Genomic DNA, 16017 nt, shown 5'->3' on the forward strand with positions numbered 1-16017 from the left:
AAACGGATAGTGATCTTTCAATGTAGCCGCGTTCAGCTTCCGATAATCAATAATAAGCCACCTGGTTACCGGCTGGGCGTCTCCCTCATTACCTAAGTCGTCCTTAACGACTTGGATGCACGCCTTCTTCGGTACAGTCTGAGTCCGGCTCACCCACATACTGTTAAAAATGGCAAAAATAATACCATAATCGAGCCACTTCAGCACTTCCTTCTTCACTACCTCCCGCATGTTTGGGTTCAACCTCCGTTGACCATCATGCGCAGGTTTAACTGTCGCATCTGTAAGAATTTTGTGCATGACAATAGAGGGACTAATCCCTTTTAGATCCACTATAGTCCAACCGATCGCCTCCTTGTTCGCCATCAACACCTCCAGTAGAGCACTTTCCTATTCAAAGGACAAATTATAAGCTATAATAGTAGGTAAAGTTTCGTTCTTACCAAGAAAAACATATTTCAAATGCTTCAGGAGCTCCTTCAGTTTGACTTTCGGTGCTTCCAGTAATGACGGTTTTAACCTTGTATCGATCTTTTCGGGTAATGGTTCCACCTAAACCGACCACAGTGGTTGATCCCCTCTCACAGTTGCAGCTTCTAGCTTCTTTTCTTCCTCCTCTAGTTGTTTGTCAGTTTCCACCGGTAACCTGTCAAACATAAACCACATCTCCGTTGTGCCATCCATGTTCACGACAGAGTCATATAACGAAATACACTCGTCAATAACATCGGCCATAAAGCACCCGTCGTCGACTGGAGAATTATTTACATGTGTGAAAACATTCAATCAAAGTTTATGGTTACCGAATGTTATGTTGACTGTGCCACTTCTGCAATTAATGTTGGCATTCGCTGTGGCCAAAAATGGCCTACCGAGAATAACTGTGGGTTGTTTGGTCCTTTCACATGAAACATAACCGAGGACCAAAACGTCATCTGGGAATTAAAAGTCTTCCACCTTAACAATCACATCAGTCAGTATCCCTCGGGGAAGTTTCGGTGTTTGGTCAGCTAGAACAAATGTGGTAGCGGCTTCCCTAAGCGGAACGAAGTCATATTGATCGTAAAGACTTCTTGAGAGGATACTAATACTAGCTCCAAGATCTAGAAGTGCCCGTGTCATTTTAAAATCGCTCACTTGAATGGGTATAATAGGCGCTCCCAGATCTTGTAACTTAGGTGGAAGAGCACCCGAAGAATTGCACTCACATTATCAGTCAAATCAACATGTTTAGGAATTTTGTAATTCCTCTAAAGTGAGCACAACTCTTTCAAGTACTTAGCATAGGCGGGAATTTGTTTTATGGCATTCAATAGGGGGATGTTAATTTTAACCTGTTTAAAAGTTTCCCACGTCTCCTCTTGTTGTGGGCCCCGTTTAGTTGCCATATTTGCCTTATATGGCGCCAACAATGCATCGGGATAGGGGGCGGTTTTCACCTTCCCCTTGTCCTTAGAATCGGTGATGCCATCTTTCAGAACCGATTTGTTTATTTTATTTTCAATTTATTAGGTTCAATTATAGTAACCGGTTCTGGTCATCACCACTGATGGCGTTTTCATCAACTTCTTCCACCACCCCCTCAACTAATGGTGATGGAAGCCCAACCTTATTATCATATTTCTTATCGTTTCTTAAGATACTTACCTAGTTCACATGTTTCTTCGAGCTCGAACTGTAAGGATTCGTGTTCATCGTGGTGTCGCTCGGTAGCTGACCCGCACTTTTCTGCAGTTTTGCTATGTTCGCGGTGAGCTGGACAATCTGTTTTGACATCGCTTCTAAACATTTGTCTCGTAACTCAAACTGCTTCTGAGTTTCTTTCTAATTATCTGTCACTACTTTCAACAAAGCGTCCAACTTCAAGTGCACGAACTCGTCTGAATTACCTGAGGAACCCTTCTGCTGGTCCTGATTTTGACCACCCAATGAACTACCACCCCGATTACCATCTCTATTATAACCCCGACCACTGTTCTGATTATATGAACTCTTCTAATAACCACCATGTCGGTAACTACACAACTGTCGGTTTTGGCTCGAACCTTGAAAATTCAGATTTCACTAAGTAGTCGCATTCCTGTATCTAAAGTTTGGGTGGTTCCTCAAGCCCGGGTAATTTGTTTGACTCAAACTCTTGGCCTTTGGACTCCCCGTAAGCATAATTTACTTCCTACTCGGGGTCCTCATCATCATCATCAAACTTCGGGCAATTTTCTGCCTTATGCCTGAGTTGATCACAATCTTCACAATACGGGAATCTCACCCCAACTTTATCAACTTCTTTCTTCTTTTCTAATATGTACCCAGCCAGTTCTCGTTCCAATTCGGCAATCCTTTCAGATTCACTCGAGGCTGATTTAACTGACCTGGTGTTCACTTGCTTTTTTCTTCTCTCTGCAGCTTCCTCAGACTTAGAATCCTCAGACATAAATTCCAAAAACTCCCAATTGACTTCTTCCAGCTGGTTTAATAGTTGACCATTACATGAGGCCTTTAAATGTTTTCTGTCCTCATAACTCAATCCATCCACAAAACACTTTACCAACTCCCACAGCTCAATCTGATGGTGCGGGAACTTTCTAATCATCTCTTTGAAACGGGTATATGTCTCGTGAAACAACTCACCCGGTAACTGTGAAAAATGGTGGATTTCCGTTATGGCCTCGTTTGTCTTCGACTGTGATTAATACTCATTCAGAAAAACCTGATGCATCTCATCCCAATTTTTGATATCGTGCATCGGTAACGAGTTAAACCAGTGTTTTTCTTTGTCTTTTAATGAAAGCTAGAATAACCATAACCGAACCTCCTCCTGATCATGTGTACCATCTCTAATAGACCCACAAATAGCTGAAAAGTCAGACAAGTGTGAATATGGGTCCTCTAAGGCCATCTCGTGAAAGTGAGGTATGATGTTAATATACGAGGGACGGGATTTGAAAGTCTGTTGCCCCTGTATACGAATTTGCGGGACAATTAGTGATGCGCCATCAAAAATAGACGCCCTAAAGCGGCTGTTAACACCCTGAACTAGGGCCACATAGTTTCTCCTTCTTCCTATCTGGTTAACCATACATCCTCTGTTAACTTGAATTCCTTGACCTCTATCAATTATGTTAACTATGTTTCTCCCAATATCATTTCTACCCCTGTTTCAGTTAACAAATTCACCATATCTCGAGTTTACCGGTTCTTCTACCACTTCATCCCAACTGTTATTCCCCTCGATTATCGGCTAAAACCCGTCATTATCTCTAACTTGCCAGTCTGCCCCATTACTCCCATAATTACCCTGATTTGTATCATTCCACTCCCCTTTCTTCAGCTTCCGTGTGGACACTAACATAGTCTTCATCATGATTCACTGGAATTTTGCGGTTAGGGGTGTTGGGTGGAACCGATGGTCTGGGTCGGTCAACATTTCTGTTTCTGGAGTTTCGGGATGAGTTATTTGGGTTTTGATGTTGGTTGGTGTTTATTGGTGGAAGTTATTCATATTCGGGTGGGTAATTGTTGTTTGGGTTGAAAACATTATTTTCTAGTAGTGGTTTTTGGACTTGATTCTAATTCTGGTTCTGGTTCTGGTTTTAATTTTGATTCTGAGGTTGGCCTTCCCTTTCTGACCCTCTGTTCTGAGCTCGGTTCTGCCGGGCTAATCTCTCAATCTCACGAAAATAAGTGGTGACTGTTTGCCCCAGTGGCGGTGTGCATAAACCTGTTACATGCACAAACAACACAACTCACGTAAAATGGTAAAATAAATTTAAACTAAAAACTAAAAATTAACACTAAACTTAAAACAAAAATAAACAAGAGAATCAAATAACACGGAAGTATGTGGTCAATGTAACGTGTAACAGATTTTATATCAAGTTCCTAATCACCAAAGCAAGCTAGGGTAAGTAAGGTGTCGAACCACGAGAAGTATGTGGTCAATGTAATGTGTAACAGATTTTATATGATTATGAAGTAATGAATTGTATTGATGATCACACAAGCAAACAAGTTTGGTTTTAATAATAATAATAAGGTAAATAACAACTTTCAAACAATTAATAGAAACAAATCACACCCGGAGTTCAAGTAAGCACATAACAACAATCCCATGTTAATTTAACAGATTATTTATCAAAGATCAACACAGACTGAATAACTAGGAAAACCTTAGGTATCAACAATCGCTAACACACGGCATTGGTTATTAAACAATCCCTGTCAGTGTTATCCAACTAAGGGCAAATGTATGCTTCATCTTATTCAACTAGTCAAACAACTCTATAAGCAATTATCATAGAAACTAACAAACAAATCGTTCTAATCAAAATAAACCTAAACCGACTGAGTGCACAACAATACCAAACATCAATACTTATAGATTAATCAAAGATAAATACAATCAATTCGCTCTTTAACACATGAGAAAAATGAAATAATACAAACTTTACATCACGGGTGTATTTCGAAGGAGACTAGCCACTCATGGTGATGATTCGGTATTCACTCGATGTTTGGTAGGCCATCTATATGGATTGAATGGTGAATGGATATTAAAAAATATGGCTCTCTTTTCTTTTTTTCTTTTCTTCCTTTTTTATTTGTGCCTCTTGCTGTCGTCAAACACACACAAAAAAAAACAAATAATAATGATCCTCTGTTCTTTCTTTTTCTTTTTTCGTCTGTAACAACCACCCACCAAACATGTTAACCCTAACTTCTTTTGTATACATAAATAATGGGTTGTTAGAATAATAATTCACAACCTAATTAATTCACAAATCCTTCACCATATGAATTCGGATTAAGCTCACGTAACCATAAGCCCACTTTATCCATCTGATTCCTCTTCCCTTCTTTTTTTCCTTTGGCCCCTTTTTATTCCTCCAGCCTTCTTTTTTCCTCTGTTCCTTTTTATTCCTCCGTTCCCTTTTTATTCCTCCGGCCTTCTTTTTTTTTCCTCCGGACTTCTTTATTTTCCTCTGGCCTTCTTTTTTTCTCCGCCCTAGGCTGTTGTCCCTTTCGGTCTTTCCTCCGCCCTAGGCTGATGTCCCTTTCTGCCTTTCCTTCGTTCCGTGATCATATAAGTCCCATATTAGCATCATTATCAATCGATGACCTGTAAAACATAAGCACGTATGAAGTACCATTCTTCGTGCGTTAAACTAACTAAATATATACAATTAACGGACTAAAAGATGTACAAATTAACCAACCATCAGTATCATATCCACATTATGTGCTCAATATCCTACCATTGAGTATTGGGTAGAACAACTCTCGTACTTTAGTTCAAAATATTTTGGCTTTTTGGTAGTCCGCGGCCAAAAAGAAAAGTTAACTAATGTTAAAAAATAAATTATAAAATTTTGATACGAAACCAAAAAAATGGTTAAACAAAATCCGGCATTTTCGATCTTGGGACATTTCAACCCAAGCACGGCAAAATATGTTTTCTCCTCTGGAGTGCAAGGAGTTGCTCAAGGTTTCGGAATGTCCACCTCGACCGCTCCGCGCTCGAGCCACCCACTCCTCTAGTTGAACGCCCCCTCGAGCGGGTTTCCTGGAACCTTAGTGTGATCGTTTTCCCTTGGTGTGTTCTTTAGGAGGCTCTTGCGTCTCTGGAATTAAAAAACAGTCAGGAGATGGTGGTGTCATTTGACTCAAGTTATGGTCAAGCTCTGTGTTATACACGTCGTTGTCTTGACCGAAAGACATATCCGAGTGGTAAACCCCCCCTCCCCCACCCAACAAAAAAAATGATCAATCTCTCTTTTAAAGAAATGAGGTAGAATTTAAAAAAATGTTGAGAGAACTGGAGATGGTGGATATTTTTTAAAGGTAAATGGTTGTTAAATAGATTAAATATAAAAGAAATAAGATGTTTTTTTACACAGGTTTAACGGTCAAAAGGGGGTTTTCCCATGCCAACGGCTATATATATTCAGCCATGAGCCTACTCGCGAGACTCTGCATGCACCCCGTTCACTTGATGTCGTTACAGTGTGTGTGATCGACGTGACCGCTCCACCCGCGCTATCGCCACCTCTCACGTACCACAACGTATAGTCTAACTGTTGGACTCTTTTATATTTAGAGCTGGTAAAAGTAAACACAAGAAAAGAGGCAACTACCAAGATGAGCCTATAAGAAAATACTATGGGACAATTTTTTATTTTTTTTTAACAAAGTTTCTTTTCATATCTTTCTATGCCTGTAAAGCAACCATAGTTTTCAATTTATTTATTCTTGTAATATCTTCTTCACTTGTGGGCTTGTAACGGAATTAAACACTAAGTGAGCTATGTATAGTTTGGCAGTAAGTTTGTTTATGTTCGTTTATTTAATTAACGAATAAGCATGAACATAAAACCTATTTGTGCATTTAGTTAAAATTAACGAGTATGAGCATAAGTAGTTTGTTCATTTATGGTTATTCGTTTGCATCATTTATGTTCATTTACTTATGTTGACTGTTTACACTTGTTATGTTTGGTCTGATTACATATTTAAAGTTATTTACTATCTATTTTAGCAATTAGCAATATTAGTTTACTATCTATTAACAATTAGCAATATTAGTTGGCCTGCCATGTGAATCAAATTTTAGAATAAAACCTATCGGCTAATGAACTAAACAAACAAACAAGAATACACTCACTTTTAAGGTTCATATACATTCATTTGTGTTCGCTAACATTCATTCATTTGTGTTTGTTAATGGTCGATTATGTTTAATCCAGCCGCAAAACTTGATACCCTAGTCTGCATCTTCCGGTATTGTGACTTTGGTGATCCTTGTTACAATACAGTTCTACACCGAAAATGGTGTGATACTTCTCTGAGATCATCTCAGTCTTGTGTGTTACAAGTGATCAGGTCCTACGATATGTTGATATAAGAGTGAGCTAACGCATCTTCCTTGAGGGTGGTACACTTTTTGAACGTAGAGGGGTTTCTTCAACCATTAACCTCTTTTTCAACCTTGGTTCAAGTTGGGTCACGGGTACGGTGCCTGATCGATCAGGTTGGGTGTTGGATATGATATAAATACCTAGAATTCAGTAGAAGATACTAGTTCGAATAGCCAAACATTGATATAGCTGATTGTGGTTGATAGTATTCTTGGATCCAAAACAGTTGTGATTAGGTTGTTTTTCACTTTAGGAGGTCAATGATCAAGCATGGTGCCCAATATTCAAACTATGCTACAGGCTCAAAGGTGAGTAGTATGCAACCTAAATAGTATGTGTATGTCATTTGGATATGTATAGTGTAATTGAAGATGATAGTTATGATAGATCTCAATTTCTGGTTACTGAATTTATGACCTCAAATTAAAAGATACGGCCGCAAACGACTCATAGACATCTAGTTGACTGTAGAAAATATAGATTTTGGGGTTCCAAAAACCATTTACATTTTCCACAAATTTAGTTCCTTCATAGACATCTATTAAACTTTATTCTGGAGATAAATCTGTAAATCTGCACAACCTTATCACATAATTCGCAATTCAAGATCAGGATAACCTGCTTGCGCTTTATGCTTATCAAATAGACTCTGAAGTGCCTCCACAAACTGACCATGCACTTCTGAAACCTACAAAAGATGTAAAAACAAATCATTAGATCACCCAACCCATGAAACTTACAATTACAAACAAATAACGTACACATACAAAAGTGTCGAATTACAAAACTACCCTTCAAAGGTAAACTTAATTAACTTGAATACCTCTTCCATGGTGGGTGTAGAATTCTTCTTGAAATGTATTGGTTTACCAACCACGACATGAATTGGTCGTCGAAAAGGTATAGGAGACCTGCAAAATATTTACAAGCAAATTGACAGTCAATAATGTAGAACGCTGATAAAGTGATTTATGTGAAATATTGTAGAATAATATAGATAGAACATTAAAACATACCAAAAAGTACCCCAAAAGAAAATAGGCGTGAACTTAATAGCTCGAGAGAGTTTTAGGTAGAACTTCCCCCGTGGTTTCCACCAGTTATAAATGTATGACTGCCACATTTAAACATATTTAATCATGCTCTCAACAATCAACTACAATAATAATTAGAAAAAAAAATTCATACCTGGCCAAAGGCGAAAACAGGAACTAAAGGAGCATTGTTCTCCATTGCAAGTCGTATAAATCCTTTCCTCGCCTTTAAAAAGGCAACCTATAAAAAACATATAGTTTTAAATCACATAAAATCCATTACATGAGCAAATTAATAACAAGAGTGAGTAATTACACGTGAAAGTAACGAAAAACAAACCTCGGAATCATGCTCCATATAAAACGCCTCTTGTACTCCACCCGGGACAACTATGCAACTACACCCGGCTTTTAAGAGAGACGAGAAGTTTTCCCTTGTTGCTGCTGACAACCCCATCCATGTCCACAAATGTCTCAACAACGGTGTGTAGAACACCTGATTAACAAGCCAGTATTCAACATTTTCTGACCACAATTATTTTATGTTTGAATGTATAATTAGTACGTCAAATACGAGTCTTACAGCTGTACTTGCAAGAATTTTGACTTTGCGCATAGGCATAAAACCTGTAAGATTTGATAGTAACCCTGCTCCAACTGGCCAAACTGAATGGGGCGCGTATCCAAAGACTGAAAATTTTCAATGTGTCTCAACTGAAAATTTTAATTTTTCTGAGATATATAGTGCCAGATCAGGAAAGCAAAATTTACCGTAAGCCTGATCAGGTTTGAAATCTTTGATATCCTCAACATATAGACTAGCGGGATAATAACCACGCCCATGCTTATATATGTACCTAAAGTAGATGGAACTTGTTAATTACATGCCTACTTATTTTAAGGATATTGCAACAACTTTATTGAGTTATCAACAGATACTATAGCTCAAATGTTAAAAAATTTATATATATATATGCAAAGCTGCTCCCTTATTGGGGATAGCAGGACTACCAAAAAATAGTGATAATCATGATGACACCTACATCTAAACTATATGTTTATATATACTAAATGAATACTTAATCAGTTAAACCTCTTTAATAATATCCCATGATTTATGTAATTGATTATGTATTTTTGGATAGTCAATATGCTAATTTAAGTTACAGTTTATCTCCTCAATTATAGGAGATCCTTAGGCTATTTATGTACTGTAAATCATCGTTGTAAATTAATAAAATCAAGGGTTTTACATGGTATCAGCCTAACTTGGCGATCCTCTCCTTATCCCTCGCTAAAACCTTTCTTCTCCGGTAATCCACCATGTCCGATGTCTCTTCCAGCAGCGTCTCATCCAACCCTCTTCAAACTCTACTTCATCTTTTATCTATTAAACTATCCTCCACAAACTACCTTCCATGGAAAAACCAAATCTACCCTCTCCTATCCTTTCAAAATCTCACTGGTTATCTTGATGGAAGCCTACCCCCTCCACCTGCAACCATTATTGCTGAACAGAAGCAAACTCCAAACCCTGCCTTTATAACCTGGAAAGATACTGACCAGAAAACTTTACTCTTGATACAATCCACTCTCTCTGAAGAGGCAATGACTGAAGTCATCGGTCTTACCACTGCTCAGCAGGTGTGGCAAGCCCTTGAGTCTGCATACAGCTACAACTCGTTAGAACGTATGCATACCCTACAGGATACTCTTCGTCAGATGGAAAAGGGTTCCTCTACTGTAGCGGAATATGGCCGAAAATTTAAACTTATCTGCGAGCAACTTAAAGCCATCGGTCATCCAGTTCGTGAAAATGACAAATGTCATTGGTTTCTATGCGGTCTCGGATCGGCTTTTGAAAACTTATCTATTACTCATCGGGCTCTCCCCCACCTCTAATATTTCGAGACTTGTTGGCCAAGTCATGAACTCTTCATGCAAACTATTCATGCTTCTTCACCACCACAAGCTGCATTTTTTGCTCATCAGCACCGACACACCGGTTTTCATAAACACACTCGTGGGTCTACTTCCTCAAATCGGGGACGGTCACAAAAATTTGGCATGGGTCGTGGACGTGGTCGTCGCACAATCACCTGTCAACTTTGCCAAAAAGAAGGTCATGATGCTTCTTCTTGTTCAAGATTAGCATCCTTTGCGCAACGTGCTCCTCCTCTTGATGCACATCTTGCCCAAGCCTTCCAGGCTCAGTGTCACGTGAACGGAGACTATCCGGATTGGACAGTCGATTCCGGTGCAACTGCCCACATGACACCAAATACTCATGATCTTCGTCCTCCGTACACAAATCCGGGTAATGTTTCGGTCACTTTTGGAAATGGTCAATCCCTTCCTGTCTCTAAAATTGGTAACACCTTTATCAATAACAACATTCCTTTACAAAATGTCCTTGCTGTCCCTCACCTAACCAAACGTCTACTTTCTATTAGTAGACTCACCAATGACTCCCCTGTTGATGTCCTTTTGTCTAATAATTACTTTAATATTCAAGATCGAAACACGAAGGAAGTGCTAGCACGGGGAACGTGTGAAAATGGTTTCTATATTCTTCGGGAGGGACAAGGAGCATTTGTAGCTTCTATGTCATCACATCATCTTAAAGCTTCTTTTGATAGATGGCACAGTAGACTTGGTCACGTTTCTTTTGATGTTATTTCCAAATTACATAAAAATGGTCTTTTTTGTCTTACTTCTTTATTACCTAAACCAGGACTTTGTTCGTCATGTCAATTTTCAAAGTCACATCGTTTATCCTTTGACTTGAATCCTAAACGTTCATCGCATGTTTTAGATTTAATTCATTGTGATCTTTGGGGACCCGCACCGATTATATCTACTGATGGTTATTTGTATTATGCTATATTTGTTGACTATTCCCGGTTCAAGTGGTTTTACCCACTAAAATCCAAGTCGGAATTTTACAACGCATTAATGGTTTTTGTACCATTTGTGCAAAATCAATTTGCTTGCAGTATTAAGATTTTTCAAAGTGATGGTGGCACCGAGTTCACAAATAATAGTGTAAAGACACTGTTTCAACAACAGGGCATTCATCACCGTCTTTCATGCCCGCACACACCCCCACAAAATGGGCGGGCTGAAAGAAAGCATCGACACATAACTGAAACAGGGCTAGCCATGTTATTCAACTCTCATGCCCCAGCCAACTTATGGATCGACGCTTTTACCTCGGCAACTTTTATTATAAATCGGCTACCCACTCCTTTACTTGATTACAAGTCCCCATTTGAAGTCCTTTTTGGGAACACACCAACTTATGCAAATTTCCGAACCTTTGGATGTCGGGTCTTCCCTTATTTACGTGACTACGCCAAACACAAGCTTTCTCCTAAAAGCGCCTCGTGCATTTTTATTGGTTATAGTCCAAAATATAAGGGGTATCGTTGCTTGGATCCGATCACTTCTCGCATATATGTTACACGTCATGCGCAATTTGATGAAGACGTGTACCCTTTTAGTGGAAATGTCACACCGGTAAATGAAGCAAAATTGGTCTTCTCAAATTTTGACGAGTCCATCCCATATCCATCACTTAAGCTGCCCACTCACAAAACACCTAAAACTCACAGCTCAACCAACTCAGCAACCCAAACCCATGGCCCGACATCTTGTGTGTTGTGTCAAGTACCCACTGCCACTATTCCTGACCAACCCGAATCTACCATACCAGCCCAAAAAAATTCCCCATTCCAAACAGCCACTCCAAACGAACAACCCTCACCAACTCCACAAGCCACAAACACTTCAGCCCCTACCACAAACACCTCACCCCAACAACCTCCACCCACAGCCCCACCACCAAACACCTCTCTTCATCATATGAACACTCGATCGAAATCCGGTATTTATAAACCCAAACACTTTGCAAACCTCTCCTTTCTTACAAATAGCATTCATTATGCTCTTTTTGTAAATCATGATCCTAAAGGCTACAAATCTGCTGCCAAACACACTAAATGGGTAAATGCCATGAAAGAGGAAATGCTTGCTTTACAAAACAACAACACTTGGCAACTCGTACCGCGCCCGGTTGATTCCAACGTTGTCGGCTCAAAGTGGATCTATCGAACAAAATACAAAGCTGATGGCTCCATCGATCGATACAAAGCTCGCCTGGTGGCTCAAGGTTTTACGCAAATTCCCGGACTCGATTACTTTCACACTTTTAGTCCGGTTGTTAAAGCATCTACGGTTCGGGTTGTTCTTTCTCTTGCCACAATATATGGATGGCCCCTACATCAATTGGATGTCAAAAATGCCTTCCTAAATGGGAATCTCACCGAAACCGTATACATGGAACAACCACCCGGCTTTGTAAATCCACAACTTCCAAATTACGTATGTCGTTTACAAAAAGCTCTCTACGGTCTTAAACAGGCCCCAAGGGCCTGGTTTCAACGACTAAGTACATTTCTTACTACTCGCGGGTTTCATTGTAGCCAAGCCGACACATCGCTCTTCGTCTTCAAGCGCGATAATACACTTCTATACCTGCTTGTTTACGTTGACGACATCATTTTAACCGGAAATAACCACTCGTTTATACGAGAATTTATTTCTCAACTTCATAAAGAATTTGCTATTACAGACTTGGGAACTTTGGGGTACTTCTTGGGTCTTGAAGTTACGCACACTAAATCGGGATTATTCCTAAGTCAGGCAAAATATGCTCATGACATATTGTCTCGTGCAGGTCTTCTAGATGCCAAACCGGTGGTTACTCCTCTTGCCACCTCCGACACTTTTATCTCTGATGGTATGTCATTTCATGATCCCACGCTATACAGATCCTTGGTTGGTGCTCTCCAATATCTCACCATCACTCGACCGGATCTATCTTATGCCGTAAATCAAGCAAGTCAACACCTTCAGTCGCCCACTTCATATCATTTCCAATCGGTTAAGCGCATTTTGCGATACGTTAAAGGAACTATTTCCTTTGGTTTGACGTTTGATAGACCGGTTACCACCACCTTGGTCGGTTACTCTGATACCGACTGGGCTCGATGTATTGAAACGCGTCGGTCAACATATGGTTATTCCATCTATCTTGGTGGAAACCTTGTATCATGGAGTGCCAAGAAACAGCCAACCGTATCCCGATCTAGTTGCGAATCCGAATATCGAGCTATGGCAAAGATCATATGGATTACACATCTTCTTCGAGAGCTGCATGCATTACCTCCCGATCGACCTACACTACTATGCGACAACAAAAGTGCCATCTTCTTAGAGTCAAAACCCTGTGTCTCATAAGCGAGCAAAACACATTGACATAGATTACCACTTTGTTCGTTAGCTAGTTTCAACTGGGCGACTATTCACGAAATTTGTTCCTACCAATCTTTAGGTGGCTGATATTTTCACGAAGAGCTTACCAGGACCTCTGTATGAACGTTTCCGCTCCATGCTTCGTGTTGGTCCCCCACCTATTCGATTGACGGGGGGTAATAATATACCATGATTTATGTAATTGATTATGTATTTTTGAATAGTCAATATGCTAATTTAGGTTACAGTTTATCTCCTCAATTATAGGAGATCCTTAGGCTATTTATGTATTGTAAATCATCGTTGTAAATAAATAAAATCAAGGGTTTTACACTCTTAATAATTGATTTAGAACTAATGTCTACATCAAAGTGTATAAAATTCATAGTTAAATAAGCGCTAAAACAATTCTCATCATTAAGATGCACAAAAACCTCGATTAATCTGGACACATATATATTAAATAGCAATGATACCAACAAACTGAGCAAACACACTTTATAGTAAAGAAAATGAGCAGACAGTCAACTTGTTTAACCCGTTTGTAAGTTTATATGTCATTTTTTATGCGGGTGTTACGAACTGAAACCATTGCAAGGTATGAGACTTGTCCAACATCGGTTGTAGGGGCAATTGATATGGGGTTTATAAGCCAAATGGTTCCCTCACCTATCAGACTAGTCTTTTGGTTTGAGTTCTTCTGTTTGGTTGTAACAATGCTATCAAAGCCAACCTCGGAGTGGTGGCCTGGAGGAAGCCAGTCGTGACCAATGTGGCTGTGACCAACGAGGACATGGAGTGGTGGCCCATGGAAAGGTGGCCTGGAGTGAGCCAGCCGTGACCAACGAGGACGTTGGCCCTTAAAGAGGGTGTATTGTTACAGAGTGAAACCATTGCAAGGTATGAGACTTGTCCCACATCGGTTGTATGGGCAATTGATGTGGGCTTTATAAGCCAAATGAGTTCCCTCACCTATCAGATTAGTCTTTTGGGTTGTGTTTTTCTGTTTGGCTTGTAAACAGTGGGGCCAGTAACTCCGAAGAGCGGCTTGTATGTGAACAGATGAGAATGCGGAACAAGGTTGAAAAAACATCCATAACTCTATTAACTCACAATTAATTTTCAATAATTTAGTTTTTATTTTATGTTGTTGGTTTTTATTTTATATTTTAGTCAATCTAGTCTAGTGTGTTGGTTATGTGAACCAAAATTAACATTTCGGTTATAGCCTCTAGTTAATATTTCGAAAAACTTAACGAATCAAACTTAACGAGTAACTAGAATAACATCAGGTTCATTGTGTTCATTGTATTATCAAGGACAACTTTTAATATTATAACAAAAGTGCACTTATTTAGGATTTTATCTAAACGTTTGTTAGAACGTATCTAGTTATTTTTTATGCTACTGTCATGCACCAGTGGTATCAAAGCTCGTTAGTATTTAAACGCATCTAAACAAACACAAATAAATGATAAAAACCAATGAACCTGGCTAGAGCGAGGCCCCATCTACTGTTCTCATTAATTGGGATGAACATAAGCACCACAAGCATTCCCAAAACCCTAAACAAACAATTACAAATAAATGATCAAAACTAAATATATTATATAATCATGGATCTTCACGCGCCACTTTTCGCCTATACAGCTTGTATATGACATGAGTTGTCAGTTGTGTCAGGCCTATACGGTCGTATAGCGTATAGCCTATACGAGCAGTATAGGTTTTAGGTTTTATGGTGTACCACATGCGAGCCATTGAAGACCTATACAACTCGTATAGGGCTTACAGAGAGAAAAAGCTGTTTTTTTCGCTTCCATACGCTTGTACGCTTGACAACCAGGCTTGCCTTATACCAATAGCCATATAGGAGCCGTGCTGTGTGGTGTATGAAGATCACATCCCATATATTATTATTTAATTTAAATCCAAATCATCTAGTATAAAAACTAGAGATGAAAATTAGTAACTTACAGTAAGAATATGTGAAGAGGGAGCAATAAGAAGGAAGCCACAATGAGAAAACCAATAATATTAACAGAGCCCGGCCATATAACCATCGCGAAGAATGTATGAACCGGTGTCACAAGTTTACTTGTGAACACCGCCGGCGATGGTGCGGCCGGTGGAAGGATTCCGTTCGTCTTAGACATGGCTGCAACCCCAAAAGAACAAAAGAAAGAAAGAAAGAAATGACAGTGAAGGAATATTTAGCAGCGTCATATGTTGGACTCGTGTCTTGAATTTTGGCTCATTCCCGCGGTTAGAAGACGCGTGGCAATCAAACACTGCAGTAGTATTACGTATTCAGCCCCTAGTTATCTCAAATCCCATTATGCGCCCCTCGAATTCATTGTCCGGTATACTTGTTATGTTTTTCTTTTCTTCTTTTTTTTTTTAAAAATATTCATTGAATCTTTCAAAAGAGTTAATGTGAAATTTATCATACCGGAATACTCACCTAGAGTGAAAACTCATACGAATACACGACAGTGCGATGAGATATAATTCGTTTAGTTTAAGAATCGAACTACTGATTGTCATCTATTCGTCTAGCCTTTCATTATTATTAGTCTATCTCATGTAATAATGTAATCTGACATGATGTAATATTGTAATGTAATTTAATACAAATAATGTAATATGTTATGTTATGTTGTTATATAAGTTATATTATTATATGTATTCTTAAAAGAACATAATGAATGACATCTGAATATGTTGCTACAGCATTGCATTCTTAGAATTGTATT

General features: G+C 39.1%; 1 protein-coding gene across 1 annotated transcript; it reads right to left on the reverse strand.

The window, feature by feature from the left end:
• Positions 1-7246: 7246 nt before the first annotated feature.
• Positions 7247-15420, reverse strand: LOC143605230 (diacylglycerol O-acyltransferase 2-like). Its single transcript, XM_077081431.1, has 9 exons — positions 15239-15420; positions 14752-14826; positions 8717-8802; positions 8529-8635; positions 8286-8441; positions 8100-8186; positions 7928-8025; positions 7735-7822; positions 7247-7599 (listed from the first exon to the last, which is right to left on the reverse strand). Exons 1-9 carry the CDS (start codon positions 15415-15417, stop codon positions 7498-7500), a joined length of 978 nt encoding a protein of 325 aa, XP_076937546.1. The 5' UTR covers positions 15418-15420; the 3' UTR covers positions 7247-7497.
• Positions 15421-16017: the final 597 nt, after the last annotated feature.

The sequence above is a fragment of the Bidens hawaiensis genome, unplaced genomic scaffold (assembly GCF_021521415.1).
Source record: "Bidens hawaiensis isolate Kalapana, Puna unplaced genomic scaffold, B.hawaiensis_p1.1 tig00068775_1, whole genome shotgun sequence".
NCBI classification, from domain to species: domain Eukaryota; kingdom Viridiplantae; phylum Streptophyta; class Magnoliopsida; order Asterales; family Asteraceae; genus Bidens; species Bidens hawaiensis.

Coding starts and splice junctions, on each gene's coding strand:
- LOC143605230 (XM_077081431.1), bottom strand. CDS start 15,417: ATGTCTAAGACGAACGGAATCCTTCCACCGGCCGCACCATCGCCGGCG. Junction 8,636..8,716: donor CAAACCTGATCAGGCTTACG/GTAAATTTTGCT, acceptor GAAAATTTTCAG/TCTTTGGATACGCGCCCCAT. Junction 7,823..7,927: donor TTCTTTTGGGGTACTTTTTG/GTATGTTTTAAT, acceptor AATATTTTGCAG/GTCTCCTATACCTTTTCGAC.